The sequence below is a fragment of the Phoenix dactylifera genome, unplaced genomic scaffold (genome assembly GCF_009389715.1).
Source record: "Phoenix dactylifera cultivar Barhee BC4 unplaced genomic scaffold, palm_55x_up_171113_PBpolish2nd_filt_p 000385F, whole genome shotgun sequence".
Lineage (NCBI taxonomy): Eukaryota > Viridiplantae > Streptophyta > Magnoliopsida > Arecales > Arecaceae > Phoenix > Phoenix dactylifera.
In genome coordinates this window covers 217,807-235,250 of record NW_024067832.1, presented here as the reverse complement: position 1 = coordinate 235,250, position 17,444 = coordinate 217,807, and the positions used below count along the sequence as shown (strand labels likewise).

Sequence of the window (17,444 nt, the reverse complement as noted above, 5' to 3'; positions counted from 1 at the left end):
TTCTATTTATCGTAGAAGTGCATACATCAAATTATATAAATATAAAAAATATGAAATGCTTCATCTAATAAAGGTATGACACTGATCCATCAAATAAAATTGCTTCAACCAATGCCATCTTCTAATATTAAAACCATCATGGCCCCTAGATGCATGCAATTTGCTTCACAAAATTCCCAACTAATGTACTCAGGAAGTCTCTTGGCAATGCCAACAGAGGTTCACATTTGGTTTTATTTCTTGCTCATGTTAGAAAGTTGGGTTCTTTTGATTTTTCTAACAAATATAAAAATTTCAAAGTCACATAAAACTTTTAAACCTAATTAGTATTTAAAGGATGGATACTTGATTCATGCGAATTTCTAATAATCTGAATGAACGGAGGACTCGGACAAATTAATTCATAAATTAACAAAAGATAATTCATAAAATAAATTAGAATATAATATATTGATTTTTATCAAATAATTGACGAAATATAAATATTAGATTAGATGATACTTGTGTAACATTTAAAAATATAAAATATAAGTGGAAAAGTATTGGTATAGGAGCAATCTGCGAGATCAATTAACCTGGATCATAGAATCGCAAAGTTTCACAACAGTGAACCGCATCGGCCGAGTCCGACCGGCCGGATTATCCGGTCCATTCCGACCCAGTCTAAATCCAGACCCGGTCCATGTAGACTTCACAGTCCACGGTTTAAAAGGTTAAAAAAGTCCACCCCTAGTTTCACGTTTAAAGCGGCTGCCCTCCGGCTACAAAAACGTGGGCGCCGAGAGAAACTTCCTCCTCCGGTGTACGGCCAGCACACGTTATGCGCTAGATGCCGCGCACGAATCTCGAGATGGGCGTTGTGAGTTGCGCCGTTTTCGAGGCGTCCGTTTCAGAGTCGGCACGCAATGCTATTTTTTTATTAACCCGAGAACGGACTCCCGTCATCCAGTTATCTTACAACGGGCGTGGATCCCCTCACACCCGGTGAGGGGTAAGCCCATCGTCTTATTGGGCAATTAATTCTCTACAGCTAAAGTTACGCACCATCTCTACGAAGCTTAAATCTGAACCATTCTAGCTGTGGGTCCCATTTACGGTGGGAGGGGTTTGGGTCTACAATTCAGTCCTTGTTTGAGTATGCCATATGGTTTGGATGTTTCACCTTGGACATGGACCCCTCAACCTTGGCTCCTTGCACTTTGTTGTGTTGTGGGGCACTGGATGGATAGACATTGTCTTAAGAGTGTATGAAAGCGTGAGGGTAGACTTGGGTGGGTAACACATGAAGCAAAAGTGGTTGTGGACTTGTAGTAAACATGTGATTTGACATTGATACCCAGAAGTCTAGCTAAATTGCATGCAAAAATATAAGTGAAGAAAGGGAAACTCATGGGTTTAAACTTAACTTTTGTTTTAAGAAATTCTGCTAAAAGAATGTGCAGAAGATGTCTTCTCCTTTTCCTGCTTCAAGAACCATGACTATCAACAATTCCAAAAAAAAAAAAATTCTTCTTTCTTGGAAAATTCTCTTTGTTGAATAATGTTCTAAAATATAAGTAGAAGAGGACAAAAGATTCTACTTCGTTGGATTCGATCATGGTCAAACAACAACCATGGAAATAAATAGTAAAATCAACTATGCCTTGATGAAATAATGCTTGTTGTTTGTATTCATGTGGAAATTGTCGCATCAAGCATCTTCATACTTAGAATTGGTCAATTTCCTTTCGGTTTAACCAAAAATGACAATTGATTTGATTAGGCCGTGATCGGGATAAGTTAACAACCAACTTAGTTCACCCGACAAACAAAATAATAATTAATAATCACAACTAGCTTGATTATTAACCAAAAATAACAATTGATTTGATTAGACCTGCACAAAAATTCTCTGTTCAGGTAGCTATAGTATAGGCCTATCAGCACAACACAGACATCATCTTATAACTTTTAAAGTATCAACTCTTTTTTCCAAGAAAACTCACTTAACATATCCATCTCCTTTCCAATTTTCTCTCTTCTCAAACACACGTTCGTATCTTCGACAATATCAAGAGTTCTGCCTGCTATATCACCCTTTTTTTCCTTCAACCTCAAGGTCCAGCAGCCTTTGCCTCCTAACATCACCATTGTCATCCTGTTGAGGATGACACCATGAGTAATATATGACCTCATTGATGAAGATCTTGAGGGTAAAACTAGTATACATGAGCAATTAAGGTGACTTAGTGTCATCTCGATCTCAGATATGTATCAATAAAAAGTAATAATCGGGACGTATCGCAGAAATATTAGATATGTATGAACATGCTAGAAAACGTAGATATATATACTACTTGAACATGTACTATGTATTAGAAAGATGATGATTTAAACAATGCATTATCTCATCTTGAGGCGTATTTAAATAAGGCCTGAGATATATATCAGCAATATATCAACCTGAACATAGCTCGAGACTGGAGGGCATGGTAGTATGTGTCGCGGGGGCGATTGATCCATGCCAGGACCAATCCTTAGAGAGCTCAATGAGGCAAAGTTCCAAAGCCCGACAGGGTAAGTGGCTTAGATCATCAACGCTGATGACACCTAAAACCCATTTTAAAAACCCTAATGGTACTGATGAGAATATGTTGAATTATGAGGGCTAAAATATCCATAACCCAATGTGTGTACGTTTGTGTAGAGTAGACACGGCGTCTGCCTCTTTCCTTCTGTCGGTTGGATTCGGATTTCGGTTGGAGGGTGCAGGTAGTGTTGTTGAACCCCTCCGACTCATAGCTATATCCATTTTAGAAAAATAAAAAAATAGTATTAGAATTTTTTTTTTAAAAAAAAACCAACCTTGTTTCCCACAAAAAAGAGGAACAAAGTTTCCTTTTTTCTATTTATTTTTTTTTTTTAAGATGTCTTTAAGGTATCTTTTTGGGGGCTGTGTTGCGCTTTCATTCTATGCAGTTCAATGTCTCTGTCCACCGTATGAATTTTTTCTATAATTTCTTTATCTGCAATTAATCATAATTTTGCGTTTTATATATTTCATTGGTTTTATTAGAATTAGCATTAAAACGTTTACAATTTTGATGAGATTTCCCCTGGTTTTTCTCCACAACAACAGAAGGCCTTGATAGACCTCCAGCTTTTAACTTTCTCTGTCACTATAATTTGGTAGATCGGTGTTGTTTGTGGAATTGGGTTGGTGATATTAGATTTGAAGGTCATCTCGGTTAGCCACCGTTATGGGATTGGGCATATTTTTGTAAATCCTTGGTGGATTGGGTAATCCGGGGATCGCTATGTGAGATCTTGATCTATTAACCTTGGGATATGGTTTGATTTGATTTGTATAATTTGTTCGGCTTTGGATCTTTTCTCAAATGGATTGGCTTTTCATGATTCTAATCTTGACGCTGTTCTTATTTTCGTAGATCGGCTGGAGTGGTTTGTTCTGCAAAAAGGTGAGGGATTTGCTTGGTTTGCTGAATTGAACTTTTTGGAGTCGATGGAGCAGTTCTCACGGAGGTTAGGTATTCTTTCTATCTTCTACTTATCAATTAATACTAATGGCTAAACGGAGTAATTGGATACTGTTTCTCTTATCTTTTATTTCTTGTGAGATTTATGTGGTATTTGTGTTTCTTTCTTAATTGTAATGGACAAAATAGTATCAAACGCTTTACAGTCAGTTTGATCTATCAGATCCAAAAATGTTGAATCTTATAGATTCGAGCTTTTATCTTCTTTTGATTTGTCTGATATTAAAAGATGCATGTATGCATAAGAAATTGGGCTTCTGACACTTTTATTTACTTCTTAATAAAAAAAAGAAAAGAAAAAAGAAGAAACTATACTAGATTGATCATAACTCAAGAAAGCACTTTATCTGCTCTCGATAAAATATACACAGAATGAAAGATCCGTCTTTGAGGAAAACATGCAGACTCTGGTCATTCTTTAGAAATAGGTTTCTTCCTAAATTCTAACACGCCTGGATGCTCTCATCCAATTCATTTTTCTGGAATTCAACACCAGTTCTTGAAAGCAAATGATTTGAGAATAGCCCCTGCAACTGCTAAGAGTTCTTATCACTGCTGATGCTGTGAGAATACACTGTTGCCATTGTCAACAGTCAACACTTTCTGTATCATTTGGTATTTTTGGTAATTGTATTGGACGTCCTTATAGTTTCTCAAATATTTTACTTTATGCCTGGTATTCCAAGTTCCAGTCACTTCAGATTTGTTTGAACCGTTCAGAACCCAATCTGGGCAAATACACTGTAAACCAGAGAAGTTTTTACTTTCTTTTTTTCAGTTCTTCGCCCATGCAATTTCGTCGAAGAATCATATAAATTAAACCCATTACCATCAGCTGCTACATGGATTGAAAATAAAAATGATAAAATACCTTAATCCTTATTTCTTGCCTTTTCACCTTCCCTTATCTATGGAAGCTCACATATCTGCTAAAATTGAGTTAAGATCATGTCTCAGTGGCAGTTAAGGAAGTTCTAATAACCCAAGTCTCAAAGTGAAGTGCTGAAACATAGTTTATACATACAAAAGATGGAGGTTGTATATGTGCGTTATCATCATCATCAAGGCAAGCAACAAGTATATGAATGAATGCTTGTGTGCTTCCTTTCAAGGCAGCCAACAACTTATGCAGTTATATTCGAATAGAATGGAATACCTATACTACAATATGTGTAATATGATGGCCCTATAGACAATCTATTTGAATCTCTAAACCTGGTGATGACTTGATATGTGTTGGTTCCATTGTAGTCTTCATTAGTTAAGAAGAGAAAAGACTGAATGTTACACCAGAAGTTTAAAAAGAGCTTTTATGAGTTATCAAGATTGGGAGGATGACATGCAGGTGTCTCTTGGAGTATAGCATGATTGTCATGTGTCATGAGAAAAGGGAAATAACATATTAAGTATTTCTGGATCTCAATGTAAATGTTGAAGCGATGCAAATGCGCAGATAGAGATGTAAATGTTGTGAAACCATGAAGGTTATAGTTGCTATGGAGAACACTAAACAAAGCTTATTAAGCCCACCAAAAAAAAAGATGCTTATGAACTCAGTAGTAGAAGTTAATGCGAATAAGACTCAATTGGGATGAAATGGTTGCGAAAATCACTGATGACCCTTTCATCTAAAATTAAATTTGTTGTAAACCAAGTTTAGCAAGTCACTGCTGCTGAAATAGAGCAAAGTCACTGGTTATCCTATAATTTTTCCCTCTCAACATTTTAGATAGAAGAAATGGATTTTCACTTTTCGAAATAAAATGTCTAGACATCCATCTTGTCTCTCACTTTCTCTAATTGTTTATGGGGACTTGATGCTTTCAACCAAGTGTCTGGATCCCTGTCTGCTGCCTGGTGCCGATCTCTTGTTCAGCATAATATCTCCAGATCTTCATTTTTGAAGATGTGCTCTTGCAGTGATTGATGATGTTCAGATGATGAGGTTCTCTTTTGATTCCGGAGCATAGGAATGGCCCAAGAGGTCAAACTTGATGAATTCTTATTCCAAATCTCTTTCTGCTTCTCTGGACCACCAAAGCACGGAGGATCTCTTAAGTTGGTCCCACTGATAAAGTGATCCATAGATGCTAAATTTCCGTCAATAGGAACTATTTGCCTTGCCCAGGGCGCAGTTAGTAGTCACAACCTGAGCATCCTGATTTTAAAGAAAAAAAAAATGAAGAAGTTGAATTACTTTGTAGTCCCACCCATTTATAAGTGGCTTTACTATAAGCCTAATTTGCAGTCTCTGATGCACAATTTTTGAAATATAGCTTTCATGAAATAGCAAACTATTCAGCAGTTATTGTAGTATAATATATTGCTTCAGTATAACATGAGGAATTGCAGTTACCTGAATGAACAAATGGGAGCTGAATTCGTATGATATAAAGTGTTACATGCTACTAACTCATAAATCATGCAGATGTCTGATATTATTTGTCCTGTGAACATCTTTTAATTACATGGCAACTCAAATGTGAAATTGTCATCATCTATTATAAATTATGCACATGATCTCACTTCCCTTGTGAAAGGCAACCTGCTTCCTTTTTTTATGACTTGGCTGTCCATTTTTTCGACATGTCCCTACTTTGTTTGCCATCTAATTTCCAGTATTTGTAGTGTGCTAGAGTACGGATTCTTCCTAGTCATAGATCACTGATCTTTTCACATGGAAATATTTATTTCTAGATAAATTTTAATGGGGACGGAGCACATTCCAAATAGCCTGGGACTACCAAGTCAAGAAACCATGTCACAAGATATACCCATTGACTTCAGAGGAGATACAGAGAATAATGCAGTAAATTCTGGTTATTTTATGGAGGCTACTGTGACTCCACCCATGCAATTGAATGTTGATTCTGGTGTTTCTGATGAAGTGAGGGTGAGGCGATCTCTTAGGCGCAGGACCGGCATATATTATGGTATATTTGATATGAGCTCAGAAGAAGAATCAGAGTGTGAACGGTCTGTCAAGGTATGTATACCTATCATCCACAACTTTTTCTTTGCTGGTTTTTGTGATAATATACTGATGAATGTTTTCATGAATTCCTCAAACAAGGTTTGCCGTCTCGGTACCGGACCCCGTACCATGCTGGTACCGTGTCAGTAGACCCGGTATGAGGGTTGGTTTGGCATACTGAAAATCAGTATTCCCTCCTGTACTGAGTCTCGATTCAGTACACATATTGAGTGTTACTTGAGGTATAGTGCAGTGCGTACTAGTACGGGGAACAATGGCCTCTACCACTTAGCTCAACTCAACTATGCCTTAATCCCAAATTAGTTGGTGTCATGAATGCCTCTCATATGAGAAAAAATGAAAATCATTTTCACATGTAACTTTCTGATTCCTCTCTTTGATCCTATACGGCATGCTGCAAACTGTTATTTGCATTTCAATCTCTGCAGTACACTGCAGCCGCTTTTTCTGAAAATGGATTAAATGATGTGTAAGATAAGTAATGACAGTCTATAATTGCAGGCAAAAGCCAAAACATGCTTGTTTGATATTTGAATCATGCAGACTGAAACATCCACCATATATTATATAACCTGTATCTTGTGTCCCTTAATGATGGCACCAATGACACCAGAATTCTAGGTCTTTTAAGCACAAAAGGAAAGAGAAATTGAGATAGAGATACGAAAGTAGGGGAATGATGATAATGGTAGACTCAAATAAGCATTAGCTTAAACTTTATACCAACTCTTCATCGTCTATCTTTCATTTTTACATTCCTTTAGATAGATGCTCGACAACTCTTCATATGCCTTTATTAATACCTCAGAACTTCCTAACAGACAAGAATAACTATTTTTGTAAACTTAAAGCAACAATTCCATGAATCATAATTAATCAAACATCAAAACTCTAAAAAGGCACGTTACACATACATAAACAAATATTGAAAGTTTAATCACCAACCACTATTAATTAGCTAATAATAACTATTTGACTAGACTTTGACTTAGATTAAGATAAGGGCTACTCAAAGAAGGGCTGATCCAAAATTGCTGATCAGTTGCTCCTAGATGAACTGAAATGGCGGACGTCTCAATTATGTGGAAATAAGTGCCTCTATCTTTTTTTTTTTTTTTTTTAAGTCAGTGCCGTCATATTTTGCACACAACAATTGATTCCAATAATTCAGTCATCACATTTTCTAATCACAGAATTGTTGCAGGATCACTCTTCAAAACTTCCCTGCCAAAATGAAAATGTATCCAGAAGCCCAAGCAGCTCTAAATATGAGAAGGTTTATATCTTAGAAACTCGAGTTCTTAATATTTATATGAGCTAGCAATTCTCCTCCTAACAGCAAACTTTTTGGAACAGGCAGCTTCCAGATGGCATCCAAAAGAAGCATGTAGACCTATCATTGATGAAGCTCCTGCATTCTATCCTAGCGAGGAGGTATTTTAGTCTCTAACAATACATATCCTTTTTGTTATACATCATTAAGATCCTTTACTACATTAAATATTGTTTCGTTAGGAGTTCAAAGATACGCTTGGATACATTGCAAAAATACGACCGAAAGCAGAACAATATGGTATATGCCGCATTATACCACCCCCTTCTTGGACAATGCCTTGCCCGCTTCGAGAGAAGAGCTTTTGGGAACATGCAAAGTTTACTACACGAGTACAACAAGTTGACAAGCTTCAAAATAGAGAGCCAACAAAAAAAAGTTCTCGGAACCGTTGTCACAAGAGAAGAAAGAGAAGAAAGCGGTTGAGATTTGGAATGACTCGTAGGCGCAATAGCTTAAATGGTTATGACGCCAGTGACTGTGTTGGCTCAGATACTGATGAAAAATTTGGTTTTCAATCTGGTTCAGACTTTACTCTTGAAACCTTCCAGATATATGCTGATGAATTCAAAAGGCATTACTTTGGGATGAAAGATGCTAATGAAAATGTGATTTCCAGTAGTGAGGATCATAAGAAGAGTAGGCAACCCACAGTGGAGGAAATTGAAGGAGAATATTGGCGGATCGTTGAGGAACCAACTGAAGTAGTTGAGGTATAATGTTTGATTACTGTTATTGGTCCTCTTTTCTAAAACCTTGGAACTATATTAATTATGCTTTCTCTTCTCATTCAAATGCAGGTGCATTATGGTGCTGATTTGGATACTGGCACATTTGGTAGTGGATTTCCTAAAGCACCATCTTCACCTAAAAATGACTCAGATCCATGCGTGCTATCAGGTTGGAACTTAAATAATCTGCCACGACTTCCTGGTTCTGTTCTTTCATTTGAAAGGGAAGATATCTCTGGGGTATTAGTCCCATGGCTTTATGTAGGGATGTGCTTTTCGTCATTTTGTTGGGTAAGTATGTAATTGAACATTTTCAATTTTTTTTCCCCATTCCATTTCCTATCCCCATCCACACATGCATATTTCTCAAGTTCTTGCTTGATTTTGTGATAAACATCAATCAAGCAAGAGCCTGTTTTTTTCTATGTTACTAATGTTACTTTTAGGATTTAAAAAGCTTCCATGGACAATGGACATGGCATTTGACATAAACTAATGGTAAAGAACTCACTAATCTGTTCAAAATTAAAACAAAAGAAATAAGTAATAAAGTCTGCCTCTGATTTAAATTCTTTAGTTGGTCTATTCCATTTTTTTGAAAAATTTAACATAAATTCTTACTATAATTTTTATCTTGTTATTCATGTCAATGTTCTTTTACATCCTTCAAAATTGATATTTAACTATCCTTTGATCTTATTTGTCGCAATAGCATGTGGAAGACCATCACCTTTACTCTCTGAATTATATGCATTTTGGTGATCCAAAAGTATGGTATGGAGTTCCTGGCAGAGAGGCTGTGAAATTGGAGGATGCAATGAGAAAGCATTTACCTAAGTTGTTTGAAGAACAACCTGATCTGCTGCATGAATTGGCAAGTGTCAATCAGTCTCACATTTCCCTATTTCTCATATATCTTGAAAATGATCAGATCTGAACATACATGTTAATGTATTAATTAGAATTTATTTATTTTGGATATGTTTTGCTGACTGATGAATGACGACACCATGATACAATTCCTTTTAGTACATCCTTATAGAAGTTTTTTGTTTATAGTTACTTTTTCTAGATCTTTAACTTGACGTTTTAGGGCCCATTTGGTATTGCTTTTATTTTCTGTTTTTGTTTTCAAAAGTCCAAGAAGAAAAATGAACTAGATTGAACAAGATGTATAATAGAACCCTTTTGTTTTTCAGAATTGTTTGTAAACTCTTCAGAGCTTTTGGAAGAACAGATTTATTGCTTTCAGAAAAATGTCAAAATAGAAACATGGGATTGCAGAAGCTTTTTGGGGAATCCTATCTTCCACATCAATCTTAATGTGCTATACACTAATTTCTAGAGAAACAAAATCAGAAAAACAGCAACAATGGCAAACAGATCCTTAATGTTATTCTTATCTTGTTTGATATTGATTTAGTTTTCCATTTCAGTTACGACTTACTGATTCTTGAGCTTCATCTGTCTCAAGTACTGGCTACTTGAAATCTTAAAATCAGGTTCATATCCACCAGTGGCAAAAGTCAAATTTATCAGGAACCTCTTTAAAATTAGTAGGAGGATGGAGATAAGGAAAGATCCATAGCAAATATTGCATAAAAAATTATAGAATTTTTTTAAAAAAAAATATCGGAACCTACATGTGCAATGCAGTATTATGGTTGTAAAGTATTATATATTATATCCTGTGATTAAAGTTTTTTTTTTCTAAATCTTAAAATTCTGTTATTCCCATTCTGACATCTTATTTGATCAGATCCGTATCAATGTTTTAATACTCGATACTGGACACCTTACTTGTACCAAACAGCTATGGGTTGGCTTTGTATGGTATGCTCTGTACCAGTACATGGTATGCTGCTAGAGTCAGCACAGCATCTGTACCATATGTCAGTGATATTATCTGAAAATCTTTAATCAGCTGATGCAATGAGACTGGACATAAGAAGATGATAGAGTAACGCATGTCATTCTTTATGTCAATGCATAGTAACATATTATGTGTCCTGCTAATGACAGCTTTTAAAATGGACCAAGAAGTAACTGTTATGGCAATCCTATTTGGTCAAACAAAAATTGTATGATGCAAGATAAAAAAATTTTCCATACTATCAAAATTTTTATCTTCGTACCTTATTCCCATGGTTGCTTATCTAAGTGAAACATGATATTCTTCTAGTTGTCCACTCAGCATCCAGAGTCTTAAACTTGAGCTAGTGTCAGAAACTCAGAATAAGGAACTTATGCAACGAATATATTTTGGGCATGATAACAGATATATCTACAATTACAGGAGGCAATGATCCCTTAATGTGACATATGATACATTTCCCGCAAGATCTAGTAACATATGATACATGGTATATGGTTTTTATATGATAGTTCAAGAGATAGCACTACAACATTCCCAATGTCAAAGAAATTAGATTAAGCATTTGCTAATAAATAGGGAGGGTGCATGGTGATGGTGGTATGAGTCTTCCTGAAGAGATCTGCATGGTGCTTAGTATACCATATTTAGAAAGGCAAGAGATGACGATTAAATGCCAAGCAAAAAAGTTGAATTTGATATTGATGTCTTACATCCAATTGTAAACTAAAAAGCTAAAATGCTTTGTATTGGATGCAACTTCAGTTAATAAAATTTAATGAAGTAAGAGCTTAGATGGAAACACCTAGGTCTAATATAGAGAAAAAAAGATAGAGACAAAGTCAAGGAACACCTGTAACTGTGTGAGGCATAAAAAACTATAGTTTGCTTCCTGCTCTTCCAGCAGATGAAAGAACCTTCAAGGATGATATTAGTGTTATGGCAGAGTGTCACTTGATAGAGTAATGAGCACAATGGGCATCTTTTCTGCATAATTAGATCTTTAATAGAGACAAAAGAGGGAAGAAGAGAGCAGGTAGTGATCCTAAGATATCACAGTGCATGACAGCCACCAGTGACATGAAGCTTACTGGTTAGCTGGCTAACGGTCAAGAAGAAGCAGTTGCTTGCTAACTGACAGTACAAAGACAGTGATAGGGAGTAGGGAGCTTTCTGTCACCAAGCAAAGCTCTGAATGATGCCTTTAAGTGGTTTTAATTGACAGAGTTGAATGACTTACAAGTCAAATGGTACTTTTGCCATCACAATCATTATATGCAGGAGAGAAGTTGACTACGAGATCCAAAAGGTGGTGCTGGGACCAAGGCCCATTGATGCTAGAGATGCCGCTTCAAATCAATGATTGCAGAAACATCACCAATAGCAATGGCTATGATCCATTCTAGAAGAACCACGATATCTTGTCCTGCAATAGCTTACAATGAAACAAATATTAAGAATGACACATAGAGTCATTTTGAGTGAGAATGTATGTGGCTCAATGTAATTGAAACCAATCATGTAGAGAACCTATAGGTCGTAGAAATTCATGTTAACTTACCACTAGACCCCAAAAGCAATGATGTATATCATTGTAAACCTGCAAGGGAAGGGGTCAATAATGTATATCAGGCCTTTAACATCTCTCCTGACATGAGGGCCGGACCATCCATATATGAAGGCATAAATGAGTCAAGGATGAGTCAAGAGAAGAAAAGACTCAAGATGGCAAATGAGTGAATTAAAGGAAGAATTGACTTAAAAGGGATTTGAATGCATGACATTCAACTCAGCTACCATGTTAACTTATGCAAAAGCTTGAGCTGTCAAAGAAGCGGTCAACAATGTATATCAAGCCTTAACAAGGTTCAAAATAATATTTGTTGTGAGTGAGGAATTAATTGTGTGGATAGCATGTAAATTAGATTTGGTACATCTCATAATGAACAAATTGGACAGAACTGTACACACATACAGTCCACGGTATAATATTTTTCCTGTATTTTCATCTAGTGTAATGAATTTTGGACCATGAACGTAGAAGTACCCCTCAACAATTTCAGTTATAGTAATCACTCATTTAGTTTCAGTAGTTTATGTCACACCATAATGCTCCTGTTATCCTCTGAATTTGAGCATTTTCTTTGTCTCTGTCTCCAGATAGCAGCAGTCAGTTCATGTAAGACTAGGGAATGTGCTAACAGCTGACAACTTGCACTTCCCTTAACCAGAAACATTACCTGCATGTATACCCTGGACCTTTTGAGATTGACTTTTTGAAAACTTTGCCTTTGTTAATTCATTTCTCCTCTGTCAATACTAGCTTTCACTCCTAAAATCTTACAATTTCATCCAGCTTTTAACATCATATTTGTGCTAATACCAAACTGATGCACCAGGTTTAGTGTCTCTTGGTGGTATATTGCTTCATTCTTAGATAACTTGATATTAGAAATTTACTTCATAGCATTTGAAACCACAATATTACTATTTCAAATCCTTTAATGCCATCTAATGATTGTATTTTACTCATCCTTTTGATCCTACTGGAGCAGGTTACACAATTGTCTCCTTCTGTCCTTAAATCGGAGGGAGTGCCTGTTTACTGTGCCATTCAGAATTCTGGGGAGTTTATTCTTACATTTCCAAGAGCATATCATTCTGGTTTCAATTGCGGCTTCAATTGTGCCGAGGCAGTAAATGTTGCTCCTGTGGACTGGCTGCCACATGGGCAATGTGCTGTCGAGCTCTACAGCGAGCAACATCGTAAAACATCCTTATCCCATGACAAGTTACTACTTGCTGCTGCACAGGAAGCTGTTAGAGAGCTTTGGCAGCAGTCTGTATTGCAGAGGAATGACTTGGGAATCTTAAGATGGCAAAGTGTTTGTGGAAAGGATGGAGTACTTACTGAAGCCATTAAGGTAAAGTATATTTCTGAATGTGTTCTCACTCTTTGCAAATTTTTGTGAACTTTTTGTTCACTAGAGGTATGATCGTCCTTACAGGTGCGAGTTGGGATGGAGCAGAAAAGAAGGGAATCTGTTTGTAGTATATCAAAAGCTAGAAAAATGGAAAAGGACTTTGACTCATCGAGTGAGAGAGAATGCTTCTTATGCTTTTATGACCTGCACCTATCAGCTGCTAGTTGTGAGTGTTCTCCAAATCGTTTCACATGCTTAAACCATGCAAAATTGACATGCTCTTGTGAATCTAGCAGAAAATATTTACTCTTTCGGTATGACTTGGACGAATTAAACACTCTAGTTAAAGCCCTAGAGGGGGATTCAATTGCAGTGCAATGCTGGGGATTAGAGAAGCTGGGGTTGGCTTTACCTCCACATATTATGTTGTTGGGGAAGTCAAAAGATTCGTTGGAAAAATATATTTTGGAACCAAAAAGGACATTAATTGATGTTAACATCACAGATGCTGAAGTGGAAAATCAAGATTGTGAGAATCAGGTAAAAGATGATGTTTGTCTTGAGCCAACCACAAAGAATCCCATTTCTTCTGATGAAACAAAAGGATTCCTTAATATGAATAGACCATGCAAATCTGACTCGAAAAAATATTCAGGGACTAGTTTAAAAAGGGAATGTGAAAGTGGCAACTTTCAAAGTGTACCCTTTTTTATGGAATCAGAAGTGATTAGCATAGAGCATCATGAAGTTGGATGTCAGGGATCATCACCAGCCGAAACCAATGTTCTACCTGGCAGCAATAAGTCTGACGGGAGAGACAGGTGCTGTCCTGATCTCAACATGGCACAACAATCTACAGACCCTAGGGTTAAGCTTCTAGAATGTCTTGATTGTTTAGTTGGCAAGAAAGAGAAATGCTGGAGTCCCGATATATTTAGACAGGACCTTTCCTCAAATTCAGTGTTGATGGGTGTTAATGATCATACTATGGATAAAACCAAGGAGTATGAGCCTTTGGCGATGACCAATACTCTCATCAGAACAAGTTCTGAATGTGGATCCCTGACGTCCCTTAATAATTCTGCTGAGTTGGCTTCTTCATGTGGCATTCCCATCAGAAATTTCAGTGAAGCATCATGTTCAAGAGGTGCTGAATATTCTCGTAAATCAAGTCCAAAGCTGTTTGGTATTGACCTTCAACATCATCTGCATTGTTTATCCACACCTTCAGATGGTCGAGGCAGTCAAGCCATTGAACATATTACAGTCCAATCTAATGCACTCGATCGATGTGACCAAAAGTCTACCAAGGTATTGAAGTATCATATTGAACCTCTTAATTTTGGAACTGTGGTGCCTGGAAAGAAGTGGTGCAGTAGGGAAGCCATATTCCCAAAAGGTATGTTGCAATATAATCAATTACACAGCCTTTTCTGCTGACTAAGTAGTACACTGAAAACTTTAATCTAATGAGTTTGCAGGATTCAGAAGTCATGTCAAATTTATCAGTGTAGTTGATCCAATGATGACATGTAGCTACATCTCAGAAGTATTGGATGCTGGACTCCTGGGGCCATTATTTAAGGTAGGCATTTCAGGATAATAATTATAGGCTAGCATTCTTGACATATTTATTATTGCAGTCATAAATTCTGCTTACCTCTATGTGACTAATCTATGTTTTCCTTGTATATGTGTCTTTATCCACAAGGAGAAAAAACAAATATTATTATAACAATCATACATAGCTGGAACTGCTACAGTACATTAAATTTATAATCATTGTCAAATTTGCAAAATATATTTAGTATGAATTTGTAATCAGCATTAGCAATATTACATTTGCCTAATACTCTAGAATTGAACAGTAATATCGTTTACTTGCTTACACTGTTAAGTATGACTATAATATAACAGCCATGGTATTCAATACCTCGTATAACAACAGTAAGCTAAAGAATAACTTGATTATTCGTACACCATAGCCAATGATCTTTAATCCTATCAAATTGCATTCGTTCTTTCATTTAGTCCTCTTCCAATATGCATTCCTATTAAAGGACATTTTCAATTTGCAGCTCATCTAAATTTGAAATGTTTAAATCTCCTTTACTAAAAGTTTCAACTAATATGGCTTGCTGTTATACTCTGTTTCCTTCTAATTAGGTGACGGTAGAAGAGAATCCGGAAGTATCCTTTATGCATGCTTCTGCTACACAGTGTTGGGAAATGGTGCGAGAGAAATTGAATGAAGAGATCATTAGACAACATGATCTTGGGAAGCAAGGTCTTCCCCCATTGCAAACCCCAGAATCTATGGATGGACTCGAAATGTTTGGGTTCTTATCCCCATCTATCATTCAGGTTTGCCAGCCTCCAAATTACATTTTAGCTAACTTTAAACAAATCTGCCTTTATTCCTGTTGTTGGTATTAGTCCTATTTGCACGAACAATGGTTAAAGTCTACAATCTTCAACATATCAACCATTTTGGATCCATTAACAATTCATCCGCAATACCTGACAATACGAAGTCGCTTAACAGAAAATTGCAGTGCAACCCAGTTAAATTTGTTAGTGAGATAGATCCCAACATGTGCAATCAAGAAGAGTTTAGCATTTTCTTTTTTGTTTTCTTCTGTTGCTTGCGACTCATGTTCTCGGTGTTAGCTTTCAGCAGTTTGTGACAGCTTGTAAGAAGCACTTTCTATGTTCATGGATAGAAAATTTAATTTTTCAATATAGATTTATTTTGTTTAATATAGATTAAATTGCTTCAATTTTTCTCAGAAGACGAGTGCCACCTTAACAGGTTTAAACCCGGATCTTCTCCCCAGTGCTTGGGCTGAGGAAAGGGGTGTCAACCAGTGGACCCAAGTTTGGTTGGCATGCAAAAATGCAATTCATAATTGATCTATTAATAGCAATCATTAAATTTAGCAATGCTTCTGCATAAATAAGATGGATTTGACTAACTTGAATGAAAACAGGTTATTGAGGCTCTTGATCCTTATCATCAATGCTCAGAGTATTGGGCATCAAGGTCGAATGTGTCTTCTCAGTCTGAGGGGATCAATGTGAAAGATGAGCCTTTAGAGCTTGCTAAGACCTCAAGCACTCATATTGCTGCCGACGGTCGCCTGGCTAATGTACAGAAGTTGTTTGGTGTGAATTTAACTGGGAAGAAGCAGGATGAATCAAATATTGACAACCATACATCAGAAGAGGAGGTTCGACACATACTTGGTGGACTGTTGAAGAAGGCAAACCTTGAAGAAATGAGAATGATGCACAAAATATTCTGCAGTGGGTCAGAGAGCAGCATCTGGAGAGCAGCATTCAGTTCTCTGCTAGATGAGATCCAGAAGAATGTACATAAAAGACAATAGAGAAGAAATTCAAGCAATTGCTTCAATTCCTGGGTGATGTGCTGCTATGGAGAACCGCTGGAAACTAGATGACATATTGATGGAGATACTATTCTTTCTTCCGACAGTAACACATTTAAATTGCATTTATTTGCAATACCATTTGGTGATTCTTTCGAAATTCCATGCAGAGCATGGTGGATTCCTTCACACCGAATCTGACAGTCCTAGATCATGTTTCCATAGAATCATTCGTCTCCAAGCACTGCCCTCATTATGCCAGCCACTGTGCAAAGATGCTTTTAAGTATAGGTTCAAGAAAAAAATTAGAACACTTTAGAATATACTGATCTCTTTCTTTGATTCATTTGCATCTCTGTTCAAATTCTGGTGTATGAATTCAGGTGTTGCTGAATGCCAGGACCATGGGAAGGCCATTTATTGCAAATAAATTTTAGCGCTCTTTTTAATCTCTTAATAAAATTTTAAACTGAAGACAGACAAAGGGATTTTGACACATTAATCCTCATTTACCAAACCCAAAAGGGTCCTCTTTTTTTACAGCAATGACATTACTTATGCTTCTTGGTGAATGACAAACTTCTAACAAAGGCTAAACTTATTAAACTTTGTTTATTACTGTAAACTATAACATTGGTCTTTTCTACTGATTTAAAAGAAAGT

General features: G+C 36.5%; 1 protein-coding gene across 5 annotated transcripts; it reads left to right on the top strand.

Moving 5' to 3' along the window:
* Nucleotides 1–2,694: 2,694 nt before the first annotated feature.
* On the top strand, nt 2,695–17,212 carry LOC103723069 (lysine-specific demethylase JMJ18-like). Of its 5 annotated transcripts, none has more exons than XM_008813869.3 (13): nt 2,695–2,751; nt 3,429–3,527; nt 6,234–6,522; nt 7,736–7,807; nt 7,888–7,965; nt 8,047–8,577; nt 8,665–8,886; nt 9,308–9,469; nt 13,024–13,392; nt 13,477–14,791; nt 14,874–14,977; nt 15,559–15,756; nt 16,383–16,796. In XM_008813869.3, the coding sequence occupies exons 3-13, from the start codon at nt 6,244–6,246 to the stop codon at nt 16,779–16,781; spliced, it is 3,729 nt and encodes a 1,242-aa protein (XP_008812091.1). In that variant the 5' UTR covers nt 2,695–2,751; nt 3,429–3,527; nt 6,234–6,243; the 3' UTR covers nt 16,782–16,796. The 5 variants fall into 5 exon arrangements, with proteins under 5 accessions (XP_008812091.1, XP_008812093.1, XP_008812092.1 ...); XM_008813871.4 differs by lacking the exon at nt 2,695–2,751 and adding an exon at nt 2,830–2,977; XM_008813870.4 differs by lacking the exon at nt 2,695–2,751 and adding an exon at nt 3,005–3,298.
* The last annotated feature ends 232 nt before the right edge of the window (nt 17,213–17,444 follow it).